Here is an 18,477-nt window from a genome sequence, read left to right on the forward strand (position 1 = left end):
GACGACCTGATAGGCCAGGGCGTCACACTGGTATGGGCTGGTAAGTGGTAACATCAAAGATGAACTTGTGGGACCTTTTCGGGTTGAGGATGGAGTGAAGCTCAACTCCCAGACCCACTGCCAGTTTCTGGAAGACAACTTTTTCAAGCAATGGTACAGGAAGAAGTCGGTATCGTTCAAGAAAAACACGATTTTCATGCAGGACAATGCTCCATCGCATTCATCCAACTACTCCACAGCGTGGCTGGCCAGTAAAGGTCTAAAAGAAGAAAAAATAATAACATGGCCCCCTTGTTCACCTGATCTGAACCCCATAGAGAACCTGTGGTCCCTCATAAAATGTGAGATCTACAGAGAGGGAAAACAGTACACCTCTCGGAACAGTGTCTGGGAGGCTGTGGTGGATGCTGCACCCAATGTTGATTGTAAACAGATCAAGCAACTGACAGAATCTATGGATGGTAGGCTGTTGAGTGTCATCATAAAGAAAGGTGGTTATATTGGTCACTAATTTTTTTTGCATTTTGATTTTGCATGTCAGAAATGTTTATTTCTAAATTCTGTGCAGTTATATTGGTTTACCTGGTGAAAATAAACAAGTGAGATGGGAATATATTTGTTTTTTATTAAGTTGCCTAATAATTCTATACAGTAATAGTTACCTGCACAAACAGATATCCTCTGAGATAAAAATCTCAAAAACCCCACTCCAACTTCCAAAAATATTAAGCTTTGATATTTATGAGTCTTTAGGGTTGATTGAGAACATAGTTATTGATCAATAATAAAAAAAATCCTCTAAAATACAACTTGCCTAATAATTCTGTACACAGTGTACTGGTATTTTTCCTATGTGACCGAGGAACCTTTTGAAAAATAGAACTAGGTCACGATTGCTATCTCAGCAGTCCCTACAGCTTTGCTCCAATGAAAAATTTAATAAGTAAAAAAAGAATAATAAAAAGAAATTTGGGGTATATTTAGAAACTTACCTAACTTTATATCACCTCTTGTTTGAGTTTTTTAGACCAGTTTTTTGCACCAAAATATTTAAGCCTTTTGGCAAATCTTAAGCCATGTCGATTCCAATGAAGCCACATCTTCTTAAGTTATAAAAGGTGACTAAAATACTTAGTAGATGTGGCACATGGCAAAATCTGCAGAATTCTCAGCTTTGTATAACAATTTAATGGCACCAAGACTGAAATTAAGTGTTTTTATGGTGCTAGTTGTTCCTGTAAATGCACCAGCACAGTCGTTAATTCCGAAGTGAGTCCTCACAACCCATACCCTCTACTCTTGATTGAGTGATGGCTGTAGTATGCCTCTTGTTGACTGCTACATCATTCCTTGAGCAGAGGGTTATGGATCCCTCACTATCGAGATCGGAGAGCACTTAATAGCTGGCACTGGGATCAAACTTCATTCTTTGAGTTAAAGAGTTTCTATCAACTTTTTAAGTTATCCGGAGAGTTGATAACTGACTCAGAGTGCTTAGAGGTCTGACTGTCCGGATCCCCACTTTCTGAGAACTGGGTTCAACAGAACCTTATTTGCAATGAGCATGGCTCATGCATGGTTACCGCTGCTATATTCATTCGTTACAGGACTGCCAAAGATAGAGCTGGACACTGTACTCAACTATCTCTGGCATTAAGATATCCTCTATCCTATCTAGGCACAGAGGGAACACAGGGGAACCTGTCACCAGATTTGGTGACTATAAACTGCGGCCACCACCACTGAGCTCTTATATACGGCATTCCAGAATACTGTATATAAGAGTGTGACGCCCTGGCCAGGCCAGGTAGTCACAGATAGGGCCCCGCACTACACCGTTCCCTAACAGGTGACAGCAGCCAAACATATAAAACCCTAGTGACCCCCCTCAGGGCTTGATGGACACACCAGGGGGCGGAACCAGGCGTTGGAAGCACCCACCCACCAAGGAGTCTCAGACAGCCTGGGGCGGGAAAGTTTAGTAGTTCTGTTCTAGAGTTGAAGTCTAGAGGTCAAGTGGAGTGGTGTGTGGGCTGGAGCTGTGTGCAGCTCCAGCAGAGGAAAGACCCAAACTGAACCGGTGCCAGGGTAGAAGCCCTGGTACTGCTGGCTAGGAAGCAGACAGCGGTCTCCGTCCGCAGGAGGCAGGAAGAGGGCTTGGTGGAACCGTGGTGGACCGGGACAGGAGAGTGGCCCGCCGGTACCAACCCGGGGAATCGACTAGGAAACCAGAGCACAAAGGGGAGTACTCAGACCCTGAAGCTAGGTCCAGAAGCCACTGGGGGCTAGCTAATTAACTGATTGCGGCCAGGACTAGAGGTCCTGTCCCACCCAAAGTCCCGACTGAAGACAACAGCCCAACGAAGGGGATAGAAAGCCACCGCCATGGCACAGAGATCCCACGGGTCAGTGTCTGCGGGCAAAGGGCTGCTCAGGCAACCACAAGCCGGAAGCGGACTTCTGAAGTTGCAAGCGCAGGTAGTCCACCATCACAAACAGGTGCAGGAAAAAGACAAAGACCACCAACCGGGTGGGGGACCAGACTGCAGCCGGCTGCGGGCACCGACCACCATCACCTTGGTTTACCAGAGACTCGTGTGTTTACTAAAAGTGAGTACATCAGTGCCTTCCGGTCGCCCATCTCCCTGCACCGCCAAACACCCCCAACGGGTCCCGGGGCCACCATCCCTGGCCATGGAGGGGTTAACAACTTGCTGTGCAATATCTCCCCTGGGTGCCCCGTAACCGCAGCGGTGGTGTCCACCTTCACCACATCCCGTGAGTGGCGTCACGAACTTAACACGGCTCCGGCCGTACACCTACGTCCCCAAACCGCAAACTCCTTTTTTATTGACGTGACCGCAGGACCCCCGGGTCCGGAGACCCTCGAGCCACCCACTGAAGGTCCGGATCCGAGCGGCTCGGCTGCCGAGCACGGGGCGGAACAAGAGCCCAGTCTGCGCTGTAAAATATAAAAAAGACCATTATTGTACTCACCTAGGGGGTGGTCCAGTCCGATGAGTGTCGCTGCTCGTGGGTCCAACGACTTCTCTCTGCTGCGATCTCCATCCTCCTTCTACCCAGCACAGTGTGGATGACGCGCCCTAAGTCATCCACACAGGCCAACATTGCGGTCCTACACAGGTGCACTTTGATCTGCTCTACTGAGGGCAGGTCAAAGTACTGTAATGCGCAGGTGCGAGGAAAAGTTAAAGACCACCTGTGAATGCACAGTACAATATTTTCATCTGCGTCAGCAAGGCAGATCAAAGTGCGCCTGCACAGGACCAAAATGCTGGCAATTGTGGATGAGGTAGAATGTGTTATGCTGACGGGCTTCAGAAGAGGGAGGACGGCGATCGCTGCAGAGAGGAGGTGCCAGACCCGCGAACATCGACACCCATCAGACCGGACCGCCCCTTAGGTGAGTATTAAAAGTGTTTTTTATGTTCTACACAATGGCCTGGGCTCTTATATGCAATATTCTAGAATATAAGAGCTCACTGGTGGTGGCCGCAGCTTATAGTCGCCAAATCTGGTGACAGGTTCCCTTTAAATACTTGAGACAGGTATCCTATTTATCCTTGTGCTTATCCCTTTAAGGTACTGGAAAAATAGCACGCAAATACATTCTCTTTGTTGTAGATATAATATAAAAAGGTACATGTCTTAAGTTTAGGTATAAAAAGACAGGGGTCAGAGCTCGACATTCCCTCTCTTCAGAATACAAAACACTGTACTACCAATATAACTGTGCCACTTGTAGCAATGGAAGGTGAATCCCTGTATCTATTCCTGAATACAAGGTGTCCATGCTTAAAGACCATAACACTCAAACCTCAGCTCCTGCAACCCTTGAAGTAGGAGGGTTGATCCATATAAGCCGAAGAAGGACTGTGCATATTTATCAAACTGTAAGGCACCATATTGATTTGTCAGACTGCGGCTGAAGGTCAATCTGTGAACACAAAGGCGTTACACAAATATAAAGTGGATTTAAACCTATGTACTGCCTTGTCTTCTCTCCTAGGTCTTAATGTGACACCACTAGCTTCGGTACATAATCAAGATGGCTTTAATAATCACAGTATAGCAGAGCACAGCATATCCATAGCAGGTAAGTAACGCATCTAACTAAATATATTGGTCCAGGTCATCCATTTATTTGAATTCATTGACTTATTCGATTAAATTTTATTGAATATTGGTGCATACTGCAGAATGCAGAAGACCTTTATATACATAAGTGCTCTGTCTTGTCATTTTACGTAGCATACAACATTACAGATGCATCAAATAAATGTCAACTCTGCCGCATCTTTTATTTCATATTGGTATTTTGTTATTTCTCCTGGGAATATGTGGATAAATTGACAATTTGATGTTATATATAGCATTCCACTTGTCAGTAGTATTTTCCCTGATCAGTTTGACACTTTCCAATAAATGCTGACACTAGCAGGCTGCACAGGAACATTCCCAATGGAAAAGGGAAGCCGTAACATATACAGTGCCTACAAGTAGTATTCAACCCCCTGCAGGTTTAGCAGGTTTACTTATTCGGAATTAACTTGGCATTGTGACATTTGGACTGTAGATCAGCCTGGAAGTGTGAAATGCACTGCTGCAAAAAAGAATGTTATTTCTTTTTTTTTTTTTTTTTTTTTTTTAAATTGTGAAAAGTTTATTCAGAGGGTCATTTATTATTCAACCCCTCAATCCACCAGAATTCTGTTTGGTTCCCCTAAAGTATTAAGAAGTATTTCAGGCACAAAGAACAATGATCTTCACATGTTTGGATTAATTATCTCTTTTTCCAGCCTTTTCTGACTAATTAAGACCCTCCCCAAACTTGTGAACAGCTCTCACACTTGGTCAACATGGGAAAGACAAAGGAGCATTCCAAGGCCATCAGAGACAAGATCGTGGAGGGTCACAAGGCTGGCAAGGGGTACAAAACCCTTTCCAAGGAGTTGGGCCTACCTGTCTCCACTGTTGGGAGCATCATCCGGAAGTGGAAGGCTTATGGAACTACTGTTAGCCTTCCACGGCCTGGACAGCCTTTGAAAGTTTCCACCCGTGCCGAGTCCAGGCTTGTCCGAAGAGTCAAGGCTAACCCAAGGACAACAAGGAAGGAGCTCCGGGAAGATCTCATGGCAGTGGGGACATTGGTTTCAGTCAATACCATAAGTAACGTACTCCACCGCAATGGTCTCCGTTCCAGACGAGCCCATAAGGTACCTTTACTTTCAAAGCGTCATGTCAAGGCTCGTCTACAGTTTGCTCATGATCACTTGGAGGACTCTGAGACAGACTGGTTCAAGGTTCTCTGGTCTGATGAGACCAAGATCGAGATCTTTGGTGCCAACCACACACGTGACGTTTGGAATCTGGATGGCACTGCATATGACCCCAAGAATATCATCCCTACAGTCAAGCATGGTGGTGGCAGCATCATGCTGTGGGGCTGTTTCTCAGCCAAGGGGCCTGGCCATCTGGTCCGCATCCATGGGAAGATGGATAGCACGGCCTACCTGGAGATTTTGGCCAAGAACCTCCGCTCCTCCATCAAGGATCTTAAGATGGGTCGTCATTTCATCTTCCAACAAGACAACGACCCAAAGCACACAGCCAAGAAAACCAAGGCCTGGTTCAAGAGGGAAAAAATCAAGGTGTTGCAGTGGCCTAGTCAGTCTCCTGACCTTAACCCAATTGAAAACTTGTGGAAGGAGCTCAAGATTAAAGTCCACATGAGACACCCAAAGAACCTAGATAACTTGGAGAAGATCTGCATGGAGGAGTGGGCCAAGATAACTCCAGAGACCTGTGCCGGCCTGATCAGGTCTTATAAAAGACGATTATTAGCTGTAATTGCAAACAAGGGTTATTCCACAAAATATTAAACCTAGGGGTTGAATAATAATTGACCCACACTTTTATGTTGAAAATTTATTAAAATTTAACTGAGCAACATAACTTGTTGGTTTGTAAGATTTATGCATCTGTTAATAAATCCTGCTCTTGTTTGAAGTTTGCAGGCTCTAACTTATTTGCATCTTATCAAACCTGCTAAATCTGCAGGGGGTTGAATACTACTTGTAGGCACTGTACTTGTAAATTTAGTTATTAATTTCCAGGAAAAATTGATTTTTTATAAAAAAAAATACTAAAAAAATTACTAACTTTTTTTTATCAGAAAGGTTACCGCAATTCAAATTTTACTAAAAAACCTTTTATTCTAAATGTTATTAAAATTTACAAGACAAAAACCATTCCACATCGTGACCGATAACACAAAAACCAACATACAAAAATAAAAAATAATAATAAGTTCATCTTAAACAATAGATCTTGGAATAATAGGTTCCACAATTGGATGTGTTTTAAGAAAAAATGTTCCTGTGCTGAGATAATCCTATATATGTGTCCCTGCTATGTACTGTGTAATGGCCGTGTCTGACTGTACTGGGACATGGTCTGATTATACCACAGCTCCTGTACAGGGGAGGAAATTAAAAAAAATGTATACAGACATCACAGCACTGGATCACAGCTGATTCTCTTTGTAAGGCCTGAAACACACTTCCGTTAAAAACACGCACGTGCCGCGAGACACGTATTTACCCTGCGTGTTGCGTGTGGTAAGTACGTGTCTCGGGTACGTGCGGTCCACGTGTGTTCTACGTGTGCTATCCGCGATAGCACACGTAGAACCGGTAATTTGCATACTCACGTGGTCCTTCCTGCTGTCCGTGGTGCTGATCTTCGGTCTCTAGACCTGCCGTCTCCCCGCTGCTTCTGCTTCCGGCCGCAGTGAAGTGAATATTAAATGAGCATAATGAGCGTCAGTTGGCAGCAAGTGACAGCAGCGGCAGAGACAGGAGAGCTGGAGAAGGTGAGTAAATGTTTTTGGTTTTTTTTTCACTGACACGTGTGTTTTCTCCGGCGTGTGTCACACGGGACCGCATCCACACTACATCTGTATGGTATGGGTGCGAGCCGTGTGACACCCGTGCTGCCGGAGAAAATGTGGACATGTCAGCGTGTAGAAAAACGCACACACGTACAAACGCACACGGACACACGTTCCGTGTGGTTTTACGTGTGTGTGCCTGCTACAATAGGGTAGCATTGCTGAACGTGTCTCCGTGCCGCCGGTACGTGCAAAAAATGGCAAACACGTGCCGGCGGCACAGATGTGTGTCGGAGGCCTAAGGTAAAGCATTTATTTCCCTGTCTGTTTTTAAAAAAATGTTTAACCTCAAGGACAGAATTATTTGCAATATCGTGCTATAATGTCTGTATACTTTATACTTCCTCCCCGGCCCAGGAGATGTGGTATGATCAGACCATGTCCCTGTACGGTCAGACACGGCCATTACACAGTACATAGCAGGGACACATATATAAGATTATCTCAGCACGGGAATTTTTTTTTAAACACATTCAATTGTGGAAATTATTATTATTTCAAGTTCTATAGATTAAAATGAACTTTGTTTATGGGAAAACCCCTTTAATGTCCTCATACATAATAGATAGCTGTTGGCACACAGATATCTCTCCCGATATTACGGTATTTGCTCCTACTGCTTACATAATTGTCTTAACTCAAAATATCCATCCCATTCTGGAAGCTGCAAAACGGCAAAAAAATGAACTGGAAGAAATGGGGCATTTTTGTTTTTTTGTTCACCTTGCTAAAAATATTATATTAAGAGATCAGAAAATCATAAGGACCCCAAAATGATAAAAATTGCAGTTTGACGTACAAAAAGCAAGCTGTAAAAAAAGTTATGATTTTCCTTACAGTTTTTTTTAAATTTATAAAAACTTATCACCATAAACACAATTTACACATAAAGCAATGTTACTAGGTTGTTGTTTGTTTGTTTTTTATGTTTTTAATACCACCTCGCTTGGAATTTTTCGACCATTTCATATGGTTAAAGGGAACCTTTCACCAGATTTTGCCCCTATAAGCTGCGGCCACCTCCAGTGAGCTCTTATATACAGCATTCCAGAATACTGTATATAAGAGCCCAGGCCGCTCTGTCTAACGTAAAAACACCTTTATTATACTCACCTAGGGGGTGGTCCGGTCCGATGGGTGTTGCGGCTCTCCGGTCTTGCTCTCCTCTCTTCGGTAATCACCGTCCTCCTTCTACTCAGCCCAGTGTGGATGACGTGTCCTGCGTCATCCACACAGGCCGGCATTGCGGTCCTGCACAGGTGCACTTTGATCTGCCCTGCTGAGGGCAGATCAAAGTACTGTAGTGCGCATGCGCGGGCGGCCTTTAGTAATCTTTCCTCGTGCCTGCACATTACAGTTTTTTGATCTGCCCTCAGCAGGGAAGATCAAAGTGCGCCTGCGCAGGATCACAATGCCGACCTGTGTGGATTACGAATGACAAGTCAACCACACTGGGCTGCGTAGAAGGCGGACGGCGATCGCCGTAGAGAGGAGGCGCCGGACCGGAGAGCAGCGACACCCATCGGACTGGTCCGCTTCCTAGGTGAGTATAATAAAGATGTTTTTTATGTTCTACAGAGCAGCCTGAGCGCTTGTATACAGTATTCTAGATATTTCATATGGACAAAAAATATGGCTCTTTGAAGGTGATGAGGAAAAATCAAAGAGAAAAAAGGGAAAATTGCGGCCCCAAGGGGGGTCAGGAAAAATACAATATTTTTGGAATTGACTAGCTGGGCTAATAGCAGATATTTTAGTATATATCTAGCATTATTGCATATTTTCATTTGGGCCCGTTTGTCCTACTTCCTCTTTTCCCAATAAAGACTCAATTTTCTAAACAGGCTGATTTAAGAAACAGAAACTGTGTCTGTCGTCCATAGCAACCAATCACAGCACAGCTTTGATTTCACATTTGGCTCTTGAAAAATGAAAGCTGCTTTGTGATTGGTTGCTATGGGCAACACAAACAGTTTCTCTTTCAGATACCAATCAAAAATGGAAAAGTCTAAAAATAAAAATACACAGCACCATAGAATGTAATGGGTACATATCCTGTGTTGGTTTTTTTTTGCTCCTTAAATGCATGTAATTGGGGCTTAAAATATGTTTTTTTCAATTAGCTTTCATTAAAAATGTTTTTGCCTTTTATATCCTTTGTGTTGCCATCTAATCTAAGAGCAGCATAATGTAGAGACAGAGACCCTGATTCCAGCGATGTGTCACTTACTGGGCTGCTTAGTGTAGTTTTGATAAAATCATTGATTAATCAGCAGTTGATTATCATTACAGGACTACTTGGCGTTCTGCATGTAGTCCAACATATTCATCAGCTCTGTATAACTGCGAAATCTCCAGCAGAGAAAACATTGATTTTATCAAAATGACAGCAAACAGCTCAGTAAGTGACACATCGCTGGAATCGCTACATTATGCTGCTCTCACATGGGGTAGCAAAAACCTACTGACAGATTCCCTTTAAGCAATTCCCACCTTTGTGTCTGGACTGTAATTTTGTTCTTATCCTTCTATTTCTGGCTGATGCGTAGCCATCTTTTTGTATTATATATCATTATAGGCTTCTCCACCAAAGAAAATAGCAAAACAATAGTCATGGTCGACCCGCTCCGTCTGAAGCTGGAGTGTGATCTAGTTGTTGACCCCAAGGATTTACAAGTCAACGTTTCGTGGAGACATGAAGATGAACAAATTAGTAGCAACCTGTACACATACAATAACAGAGAGAAGCAATGGAGTACCACATATGAGTGAGTGTATTGTATCACCCTGTCACTAACTGGGGCCACACTTTCTAGGTGAGGTAATCTCTGACTAAAAGGATACATCAGGAAGGGGTTAATTGTGCAATAGTAGAACCCGAGCGCAGGTGAAGAACTCTCAAAATGCGTGCTACCTTGACATACCCATAGGACAGTAATGATAGTACAAAAACAATATATGGGCCCTTTGCAGCCCATTGTCTCACCATAATGCACAATTTCACCTGCTTTGGAGGTAGAAATGGGCCCCTGTGTGATTGCACAGGTCGCAGCAATGATACAGGTGCATCTCAATAAATTAGAATAACATCAGAAAGTTAATTTATTAAAGTAATCCAATACAAAAAGGGAAACACATATATTATACTGTAGAGTCATTACACACAGGGTGATGTATTTCAAGAGTTTATTTCTGTTAATGTTGATGATTATGGCTTACAGCCAATGAAAACCCAAAAGTCATTATCTCAAAAAATTAGAATAATTACCACAAAACACCTGCAAAGGCTTCCTAAGCGCTTAACATGGTCCCTTAGTCTGGTTCAGTAGGCTACACAATCATGGGGAAGACTGCTGACTTGACATATGTCCAGAAGGCAGTCATTGACACACTCCACAAAGAAGGTAAGCCACAAAAGGTCATTCCTAAAGAAGCTGGCTGTTCACAGAGTGCCAGAGTGCTGTATCCAAGCATATTAATGGACAGTTGAGTGGAAGGAAAAAGTGTGTTAGAAAAAGGTGCACAAGCAACTTAGATAACTGCAGCCTTGATAGGATTTTTAAGAAAAGGCCATTCAAAAATTTGGGGGAGATTCACAAGCAGTGGACTGCTGCTAGAGTCAGTGCTTCAAGAGCCACCACACACAGATGTATCTGTACCGCCCCGCGGGCTCGACTGCGACCACCAAGCCGCTCGGATCCGTGCTCGTACTGCGGGTGGTGGCTCAAGCCTCTCACAGACCCGGGGGTCACATCACTCTGCAAGGGAGTTGGCGCTACACGCGGGGACTTGGGTGAGGAGTTCCACCGGCTGTAATCCCAGCTCCTGCAGGCGGCCACCACCGTCTGCCTCCTTGCCAATGGTGACTGGGCTCCGACCCAGCCACCCGGTAGTCTCTTGGCAGACCTGGATACAGGACTGACCGTGAACTTGTCTGCTCTACACCTCCTCCAGACTACTCTGCTCACGACATTGAACTTGACTGACTGTTTTCCCGCCTCCAGGCCTGTGAACTCCTCGGTGGGTGGAGCCAACCGCCTGGCTCCGCCCCCTGGTGTGGACATCAAACTTGGAGGGTGGTGACAAGGGTTTCTTGGTTGGCTGCTGTCACCTAACCGAGAAGGGGGTATGGTGTTGTGTGTGACTAGCTGGGACGACCTGACTAGTCCAGGGCGTCACATATCCAGGACATGGGCTACAACTATCACATTCCTTGTGTCAAGCCACTCAGGACCAATAGACAACGCCAGAAGCGTCTTACCTGGGCCAAGGAGAAAAAGAACTGGACTGTTGCTCAGTGGTCCAAGGTGTTGTTTTAGGATTAAAGTAAATTTTTCATAGTCTGGAGGAAGAGTGGAGAGGCCACAATCCAAGCTGCTGAGGTCTAGTGTGACGTTTCCACAATCAGTGATGGTTTGGGGAGCCATGTCATCTGCTGGTGTAGGTCCACTGTGTTTTATCAAGACCAAAGTGAGCGCAGCAATCTACCAGGAAATGTTAGAGCCCTTTATTCTTCTCTCTGCTGACAAGCTTTTTGGAGAAGGAAATTTCAATGCTAAAACTGTATTCTCTGGCTCTAAACATCTTTGAATGATCAATTATGGTACATCATGTTTAAGTACATTATACATTAATTCAATAAATTGGTGTGTTGATTTTGTTTTATGTACTGAACCAGAAGTTCATATGAACTGAATAACCAGTATTCATTATTAATATATTGATTGGTTTTTGGATCATTGGTGCATTTTGTGTCATTTCATGGTAGGATAAGTGAAGGGTTAGGGAGGGTCAGCCGACGAGGAACAGGAGCGCCCAGTTAAGTTAGGGTATCATACCCTCCATTGGCAGGTAGGGGTCAGATTTAGGTGTTTACTAGGGTCATTGTTATCCTTATTTAGTAGGTTATCTCTAATTTTCCTGACCCCCACTTAAAGACATTGGTATTAATTATCCCTCAAGTAACTATCCCTTCTATATGTATAGTTGTGTGGTTGCGGGTGCTTCACCTGGGCAATTTTAAATATTGATGTAAATAAAGATTATTTTTATAGGGATTTGTTTTTTCACTGTAAAAAGGGTCTCGCTCATTACTAGTTACGAGTACGGAGCCCCCGAGCATGGTAGTGCTCGTGTGTCGCCCGGGGACCAGGGGGCACTCAGATCCAGGCCACAGAGTCACTTCTGTGGGTATCACGGTGGCGTGACCCGGTCTGTGATCCCAGGCTCCACAGTATAAAGGGATTTGGTAAGGGAGATTTATATTGTCTGTGACGCCACCCATGGTTGTGGTGATTGGGACACCACCGCTGCTCTTTATGGGGATCCCGGGAGTGATGGTATGGAGCAGCTAGATGTTATTTCTCCCCTCCGTGGGTAGGGGGTTGGTTGTCCCGGGGCCCGGTGATGGGGTAAGCAGGGAGCAGGGCGCAGTGCTGCAGTGCGGTGCCCGAGGGCACGGGCGTACTCACAAGTAAGTCACACGGAGTCACTGGTAAACTAGGAATTGCCGGTGTCCGCCGCCTTCGGTACGGGGGTGTTAGTGTCCCACACACGGTGCAGCAGCCCTTGTTGTTCTTTCCCTGCAGCCAGGTGCCTTTCTCTCCACTCTCTTCCTCTTTCTCCTCAGCCGGGAACGGGGAATCCACTCCCCTGTAGTGATCCGGGGCACCCAGGTACCGAGGGGCCACCGTCCTGCTCCGGCTACCTCTGGCCCCTTCCTCACTACAGCCTGTCCCGGCCCTCTCGGAGCACGCTTTGCTTTCAGCCTGGGAGCTACAGCTCCAGGCTCCACTTCTGTCTCCTCTCCACACACTCTGCTCCAGCCCCTCCCCTCTGCTCTGCTTTTCTCTTACCCTGGGGGATGTGGTTTGTCTTGCTGCACCGGTGTGAGATCAGATTACCAAGGAGGATTAACTCTTTCTGTGACAACCTGGCTGTGCCAGGGCGTCACACTCGCTCATCACTAGTTATGAGTACGGAGCCCCCGAGCATGGTAGTGCTCGCTCATCACTAGTTACGAGTACGGAGCCCCCGAGCATGGTAGTGCTCACTCATCACTAATTACGAGTACCAAGCATCTGAGCATGGTTGGGCCCGCTCATCACTAGTTACGAGTACTGAGCACCTGAGCATGGTAGTGCTCACTCATCACTAGTTACGAGTACCAAGCATCTGAGCATGGTAGTGCTCGCTCGTCACTAGTTACGAGTACTGATCACCTGAGCATGGTAGTGCTCACTCATCACTAGTTACAAGTACCGAGCATCTGAGAATGGTAGTGGACGCTCATTGCTAGTTACAAGTACCGAGCACCAGAGCATGGTAGTGCTCGTTCATCACTAGTTACAAGTACCGAGCACCCAAGCATGGTAGTGCTCACTCATCGCTGGTTACGAGTACCGAGCTCCCAAGCATGGTAGTGCCCGCTCATCACCAGTAAGTATATTTTTTTTTGTCATGTGATGGTGTTTTTTCAATAGATCAACACCTTTATAAGTAATTATTTGGCTGAATCACACCCATAAATTGTAGACTAGTTACATAAGGGTGGGTAAACTGGAACTGTTCTCTGGGGAGAGGATACATGAAAGGGGACAGATGGACTCCCTAGGTGAATAAAAGGTGACATATTTGGGAGAAAAGCAATTTTTCTGCAACATTAACTCACTCTTTAGCAAATGCCTGCTTTATGTAAGGGGGATATCTGCCTTAGGCCCAGTTCAGAAATGTGTTTTTCACATACAGTTTGGTCCAGAAATATTTGGACAGTGACACAAATTTTGTTATTTTAGCTGTTTACAAAAACATGTTCAGAAATACAATTATATATATAATATGGGCTGAAAGTGCACACTCCCAGCTGCAATATGAGAGTTTTCACATCCAAATCGGAGAAAGGGTTTAGGAATCATAGCTCTGTAATGCATAGCCTCCTCTTTTTCAAGGGACCAAAAGTAATTGGACAAGGGACTCTAAGGGCTGCAATTAACTCTGAAGGCGTCTCCCTCGTTAACCTGTAATCAATGAAGTAGTTAAAAGGTCTGGGGTTGATTACAGGTGTGTGGTTTTGCATTTGGAAGCTATTGCTGTGACCAGACAACATGCGGTCTAAGGAGCTCTCAATTGAGGTGAAGCAGAACATCCTGAGGCTGAAAAAAAAGAAAAAATCCATCAGAGAGATAGCAGACATGCTTGGAGTAGCAAAATCAACAGTCGGGTACATTCTGAGAAAAAAGGAATTGACTGGTGAGCTTGGGAACTCAAAAAGGCCTGGGCGTCCACGGATGACAACAGTGGTGGATGATCGCCGCATACTTTCTTTGGTGAAGAAGAACCCGTTCACAACATCAACTGAAGTCCAGAACACTCTCAGTGAAGTAGGTGTATCTGTCTCTAAGTCAACAGTAAAGAGAAGACTCCATGAAAGTAAATACAAAGGGTTCACATCTAGATGCAAACCATTCATCAATTCCAAAAATAGACAGGCCAGAGTTAAATTTGCTGAAAAACACCTCATGAAGCCAGCTCAGTTCTGGAAAAGTATTCTATGGACAGATGAGACCAAGATCAACCTGTACCAGAATGATGGGAAGAAAAAAGTTTGGAGAAGAAAGGGAACGGCACTTGATCCAAGGCACACCACATCCTCTGTAAAACATGGTGGAGGCAACGTGATGGCATGGGCATGCATGGCTTTCAATGGCACTGGGTCACTTGTGTTTATTGATGACATAACAGCAGACAAGAGTAGCCGGATGAATTCTGAAGTGTACCGGGATATACTTTCAGCCCAGATTCAGCCAAATGCCGCAAAGTTGATCGGACGGCGCTTCATAGTACAGATGGACAATGACCCCAAGCATACAGCCAAAGCTACCCAGGAGTTCATGAGTGCAAAAAAGTGGAACATTCTGCAATGGCCAAGTCAATCACCAGATCTTAACCCAATTGAGCATGCATTTCACTTGCTCAAATCCAGACTTAAGACGGAAAGACCCACAAACAAGCAAGACCTGAAGGCTGCGGCTGTAAAGGCCTGGCAAAGCATTAAGAAGGAGGAAACCCAGCGTTTGGTGATGTCCATGGGTTCCAGACTTAAGGCAGTGATTGCCTCCAAAGGATTCGCAACAAAATATTGAAAATAAAAATTTTTTTTTTGGGTTTGGTTTATTTGTCCAATTACTTTTGACCTCCTAAAATGTGGAGTGATTGTAAAGAAATGTGTACATTTCCTACAATTTCTATCAGATATTTTTGTTCAAACCTTCAAATTAAACGTTACAATCTGCACTTGAATTCTGTTGTAGAGGTTTCATTTCAAATCCAATGTGGTGGCATGCAGAGCCCAACTCGCGAAAATTGTGTCACTGTCCAAATATTTCTGGACCTAACTGTACATGTTTTATATGTGTTTTTCACAGATAGACCGCATACCTGTTATTGTGAGAATTCGCAAAAAAAATAAAAAAATTGATTGGAGTAACGGATCAAACTCGCCCATTCTAATCAATGAATCCATAAAAACGAATAGAGCAATTATGCCATGTGTGTGTCATTTGAGTGCGGTTTATAATTTTTTTAACACAAAAATGGATGGTAAAAATGACACAAATTAAAAATGGTTGAAACTCAGATCCAGCACACTGAGGAAACACTGTCTGAATGAGTCTTCACATTATATTGCAATGGTTTATCAACCACAACCATCCAAAATATTGAGGCCATTTGCATTTTGGAAAAAGAATTGGTGGAAAAGAGAGGTCAATATTGCAGTGTTTAGCGCTGTCTATGAGTCAACTTTCTTTGGTTACTTTCAACACTCATGACTCCAGTATTGTAGTTTTGTAGACTATTAACCACCCCTTTTAAGTACCTCATTTATTCCTCCAAATAATAACAGACCGGTCATTTTATTATAGTATATATAACAAACTTGAGGTATGGAGGTTCTTGCAGTTCCAAAACCTGGAGGCACCCAAGGATTGCAACCTTCCGGCATTACCCTCAGCCTCATCCACAGGCTCGTTGGCACCTCTGTTGCTCGAAAACCTTTTCTATATCACAAAGTCCCAGGGAACCCACCCTCAAGAGTCCCAGAAACATCTCGAGGCCATCACCAAGTTCTCGACAAAACTGGAGGTTACCAACTACTCTATGTAAGCCCCTTTGTCACAATTTTGCCACCAACTTCAAGAACCCCATCTCGAGATATCTGCATAGCACTGAGGAATATGGCACTATATACAAAGTAGGATATAATTTATAAAAATAGACAGAGCATATTTTTTGACAACTGTGGAAAATAATAACTTGCTGTCAATCCCTTCATGTAGTAGAAATACCCTGGAGAAGACAAGTGGCTTGTTGGTTTGCCTTTTTAGCAAATAAGGCATATTTTAGGGCATATTTCTGTTTTCCCCTCCTATGTTTCACCTCCACTGCTTTATAATCTTCTACCTGAACATTTTTATCTGCAGATTTGTAATGACAGATGTGAACAAGACTGGGAACTACACGTGTATTTTCAGTTCTGCCACAGAAATAAATGGAACATTCAGTGTACAAGGTGAGACAGAAACATGATCAGTAATTCCACTTCATTTACTTACCGCAATTGTAGAAAGGCTTCTTCAGGCGGTGGGAATTTTTCCACCCAAAATCTGCAAGAGGTTACACTACAATATAATGCTAGTGAAACACCACATGCACACATGATGGAAATAATATTGCCCTAGATTTATTGTAGAGATTTCCAGCAAATATCACTGCAAAAGTAGATCAAATTAAACCATATAAACTAATGCAAATGTTTGGGCACCCTGCATGGTTAATAGGTTAGTACCTAGTAGCATCCCCTTAGCAAGTATCACAGCTTATAAACTCTTTTCGTAGTCTTTCAATTCTACTTTAAGGGATCTTCATCTTTCTTCGCTGGAAAAGTCTTCAAGTGAGATTCGTGGCTCGTCTTGTGTGATGCCCTGGCAAAACCAGGTAGTCACAGATAGGCCCCCGCACAACAACCTTCCCTCACCAGGTAACACACAGCCAACCAAAAAACCCTAGTCACCCCCCCTTAGGGAAAGATAGGCACACCAGTGGGCGGGACCAGGCGGTTGGGAACACCCACCTAGGGGCCTAGACAGCCCGGGGCGGGAAAACAAACAGTCTAGTCTGTGGTTCAAGTTCAGAGGAGTGAGACTGGAGATAGGTGTAGCTCCAGCGGAAGAAAAGCTCAGTTTGAACGGTGCCAGGGTAGGAGCCCTGGTGCCTTTGACTAGGAGGCAGACGGTGGTCTCTGTCAGCAGGAGACGGGAAGACGGCTCAGCAGAATCGAGGTGGACCAGGACAGGGTTGTAGCCCGCCGGTACCGACACAGGGAAACGACCCGGAAACCAGAGCACAAAGGGGGGTACTCGGACCCTGAAGCCAGGACCGGAAACCAGCGGCCTGGTTAATTCACCGATTGAGACCAGGGCTAGAGGTCCTGTCCCACCCAAAGTCCCTCATAGAAGACAACAGCCCACCGATAGGGATAGGAGGTCACCGCCAGGGCCCATAGATCCCATGGGCCAGCATTTGCGGGCACGGCTTCTTTGCCCACATCCAGCCGGGAGAGGACTCCTGAGTTTCAGACCAGGAAGTCCACCTTACACAAAACTAGTGCAGAGGAAAAGGACAGTGACCACCAGCCTGGGTGGAGGACCTGAATGCAACCGGTCGCGGCGGCCGGCCACCAGCACCTTGGTTTACCAAAAGACTCGTGTGATTCATTTGCTGTGAGTAACCAAACATCCCCCCCTGCCTGCTAAGGCCCCTTAGGTGGTCCGGATCCGAGCAGCGGCGGCTGCTGGCACGGGGGCAGCACACTTGCATGCACTGCTCTTTTGAGGTTTAGCTACAGATTTTCAATGGTGTTCAGATCAGGGGACTTGTTAAACCTTCAGCTTGCCCCTTTTGAGATAGTCTATTGTGTATTTTTTTATCCATTTGCACCGCAGAGGCCATCCTCTTTCCAACTTCAGCTTTTTTACAGATGGTGTTATTTTTGCATCAAGAATTTGTTGAAATTTCATTTAATCCATTTTTCCCAATACCTGTGAAATGTTTCCTGTGCCATTGGCTGCAACAGAACCCCAAAGCATGATTGATCCACCTCCATGCTTAATGCTTGGTGAGATATTCTTTTCCTGAAATTCTGTGCCATTTTTTTCTCCACACATACCTTTGATCATTCGGACCAAAAAGTTCTATTTTAACCTCATCGGCCCACAAGACATGTTTCCAGAATGCATCAACTTGTTCAGATGTTCTTTTGCATACTTCTGAAGCTGATGGAAAGGACGCAGGAGAGGTTGTCTTCTGATGACTTTTCCATGAAGGCTATATTTGTGCAGGTGCCTCTGAATAGTAGAAAAATGTACCTCAAGTTCAGAGTCTGCTAAATCTTCCTAAAGGTCTTTTCCAGCAAGCGGGGATTCTGATTTTCCTCTCTAGCAATCCTA

At 44.7% G+C, this 18,477-nt stretch overlaps 1 protein-coding gene across 1 annotated transcript in view; it reads left to right on the forward strand.

Annotated features, from left to right (window-relative positions):
* The window catches only part of EMB (embigin), a 93,377-nt gene that overhangs the window by 16,113 nt on the left and 58,787 nt on the right, over window positions 1-18,477 (forward strand). Inside the window, 3 exon segments of the mRNA XM_075326724.1 lie at window positions 4,031-4,117; window positions 9,552-9,741; window positions 16,453-16,541. Coding sequence (XP_075182839.1) covers window positions 4,031-4,117; window positions 9,552-9,741; window positions 16,453-16,541 — 366 coding nt within the window.

The sequence above is a fragment of the Anomaloglossus baeobatrachus genome, chromosome 1 (genome assembly GCF_048569485.1).
Source record: "Anomaloglossus baeobatrachus isolate aAnoBae1 chromosome 1, aAnoBae1.hap1, whole genome shotgun sequence".
NCBI lineage: Eukaryota > Metazoa > Chordata > Amphibia > Anura > Aromobatidae > Anomaloglossus > Anomaloglossus baeobatrachus.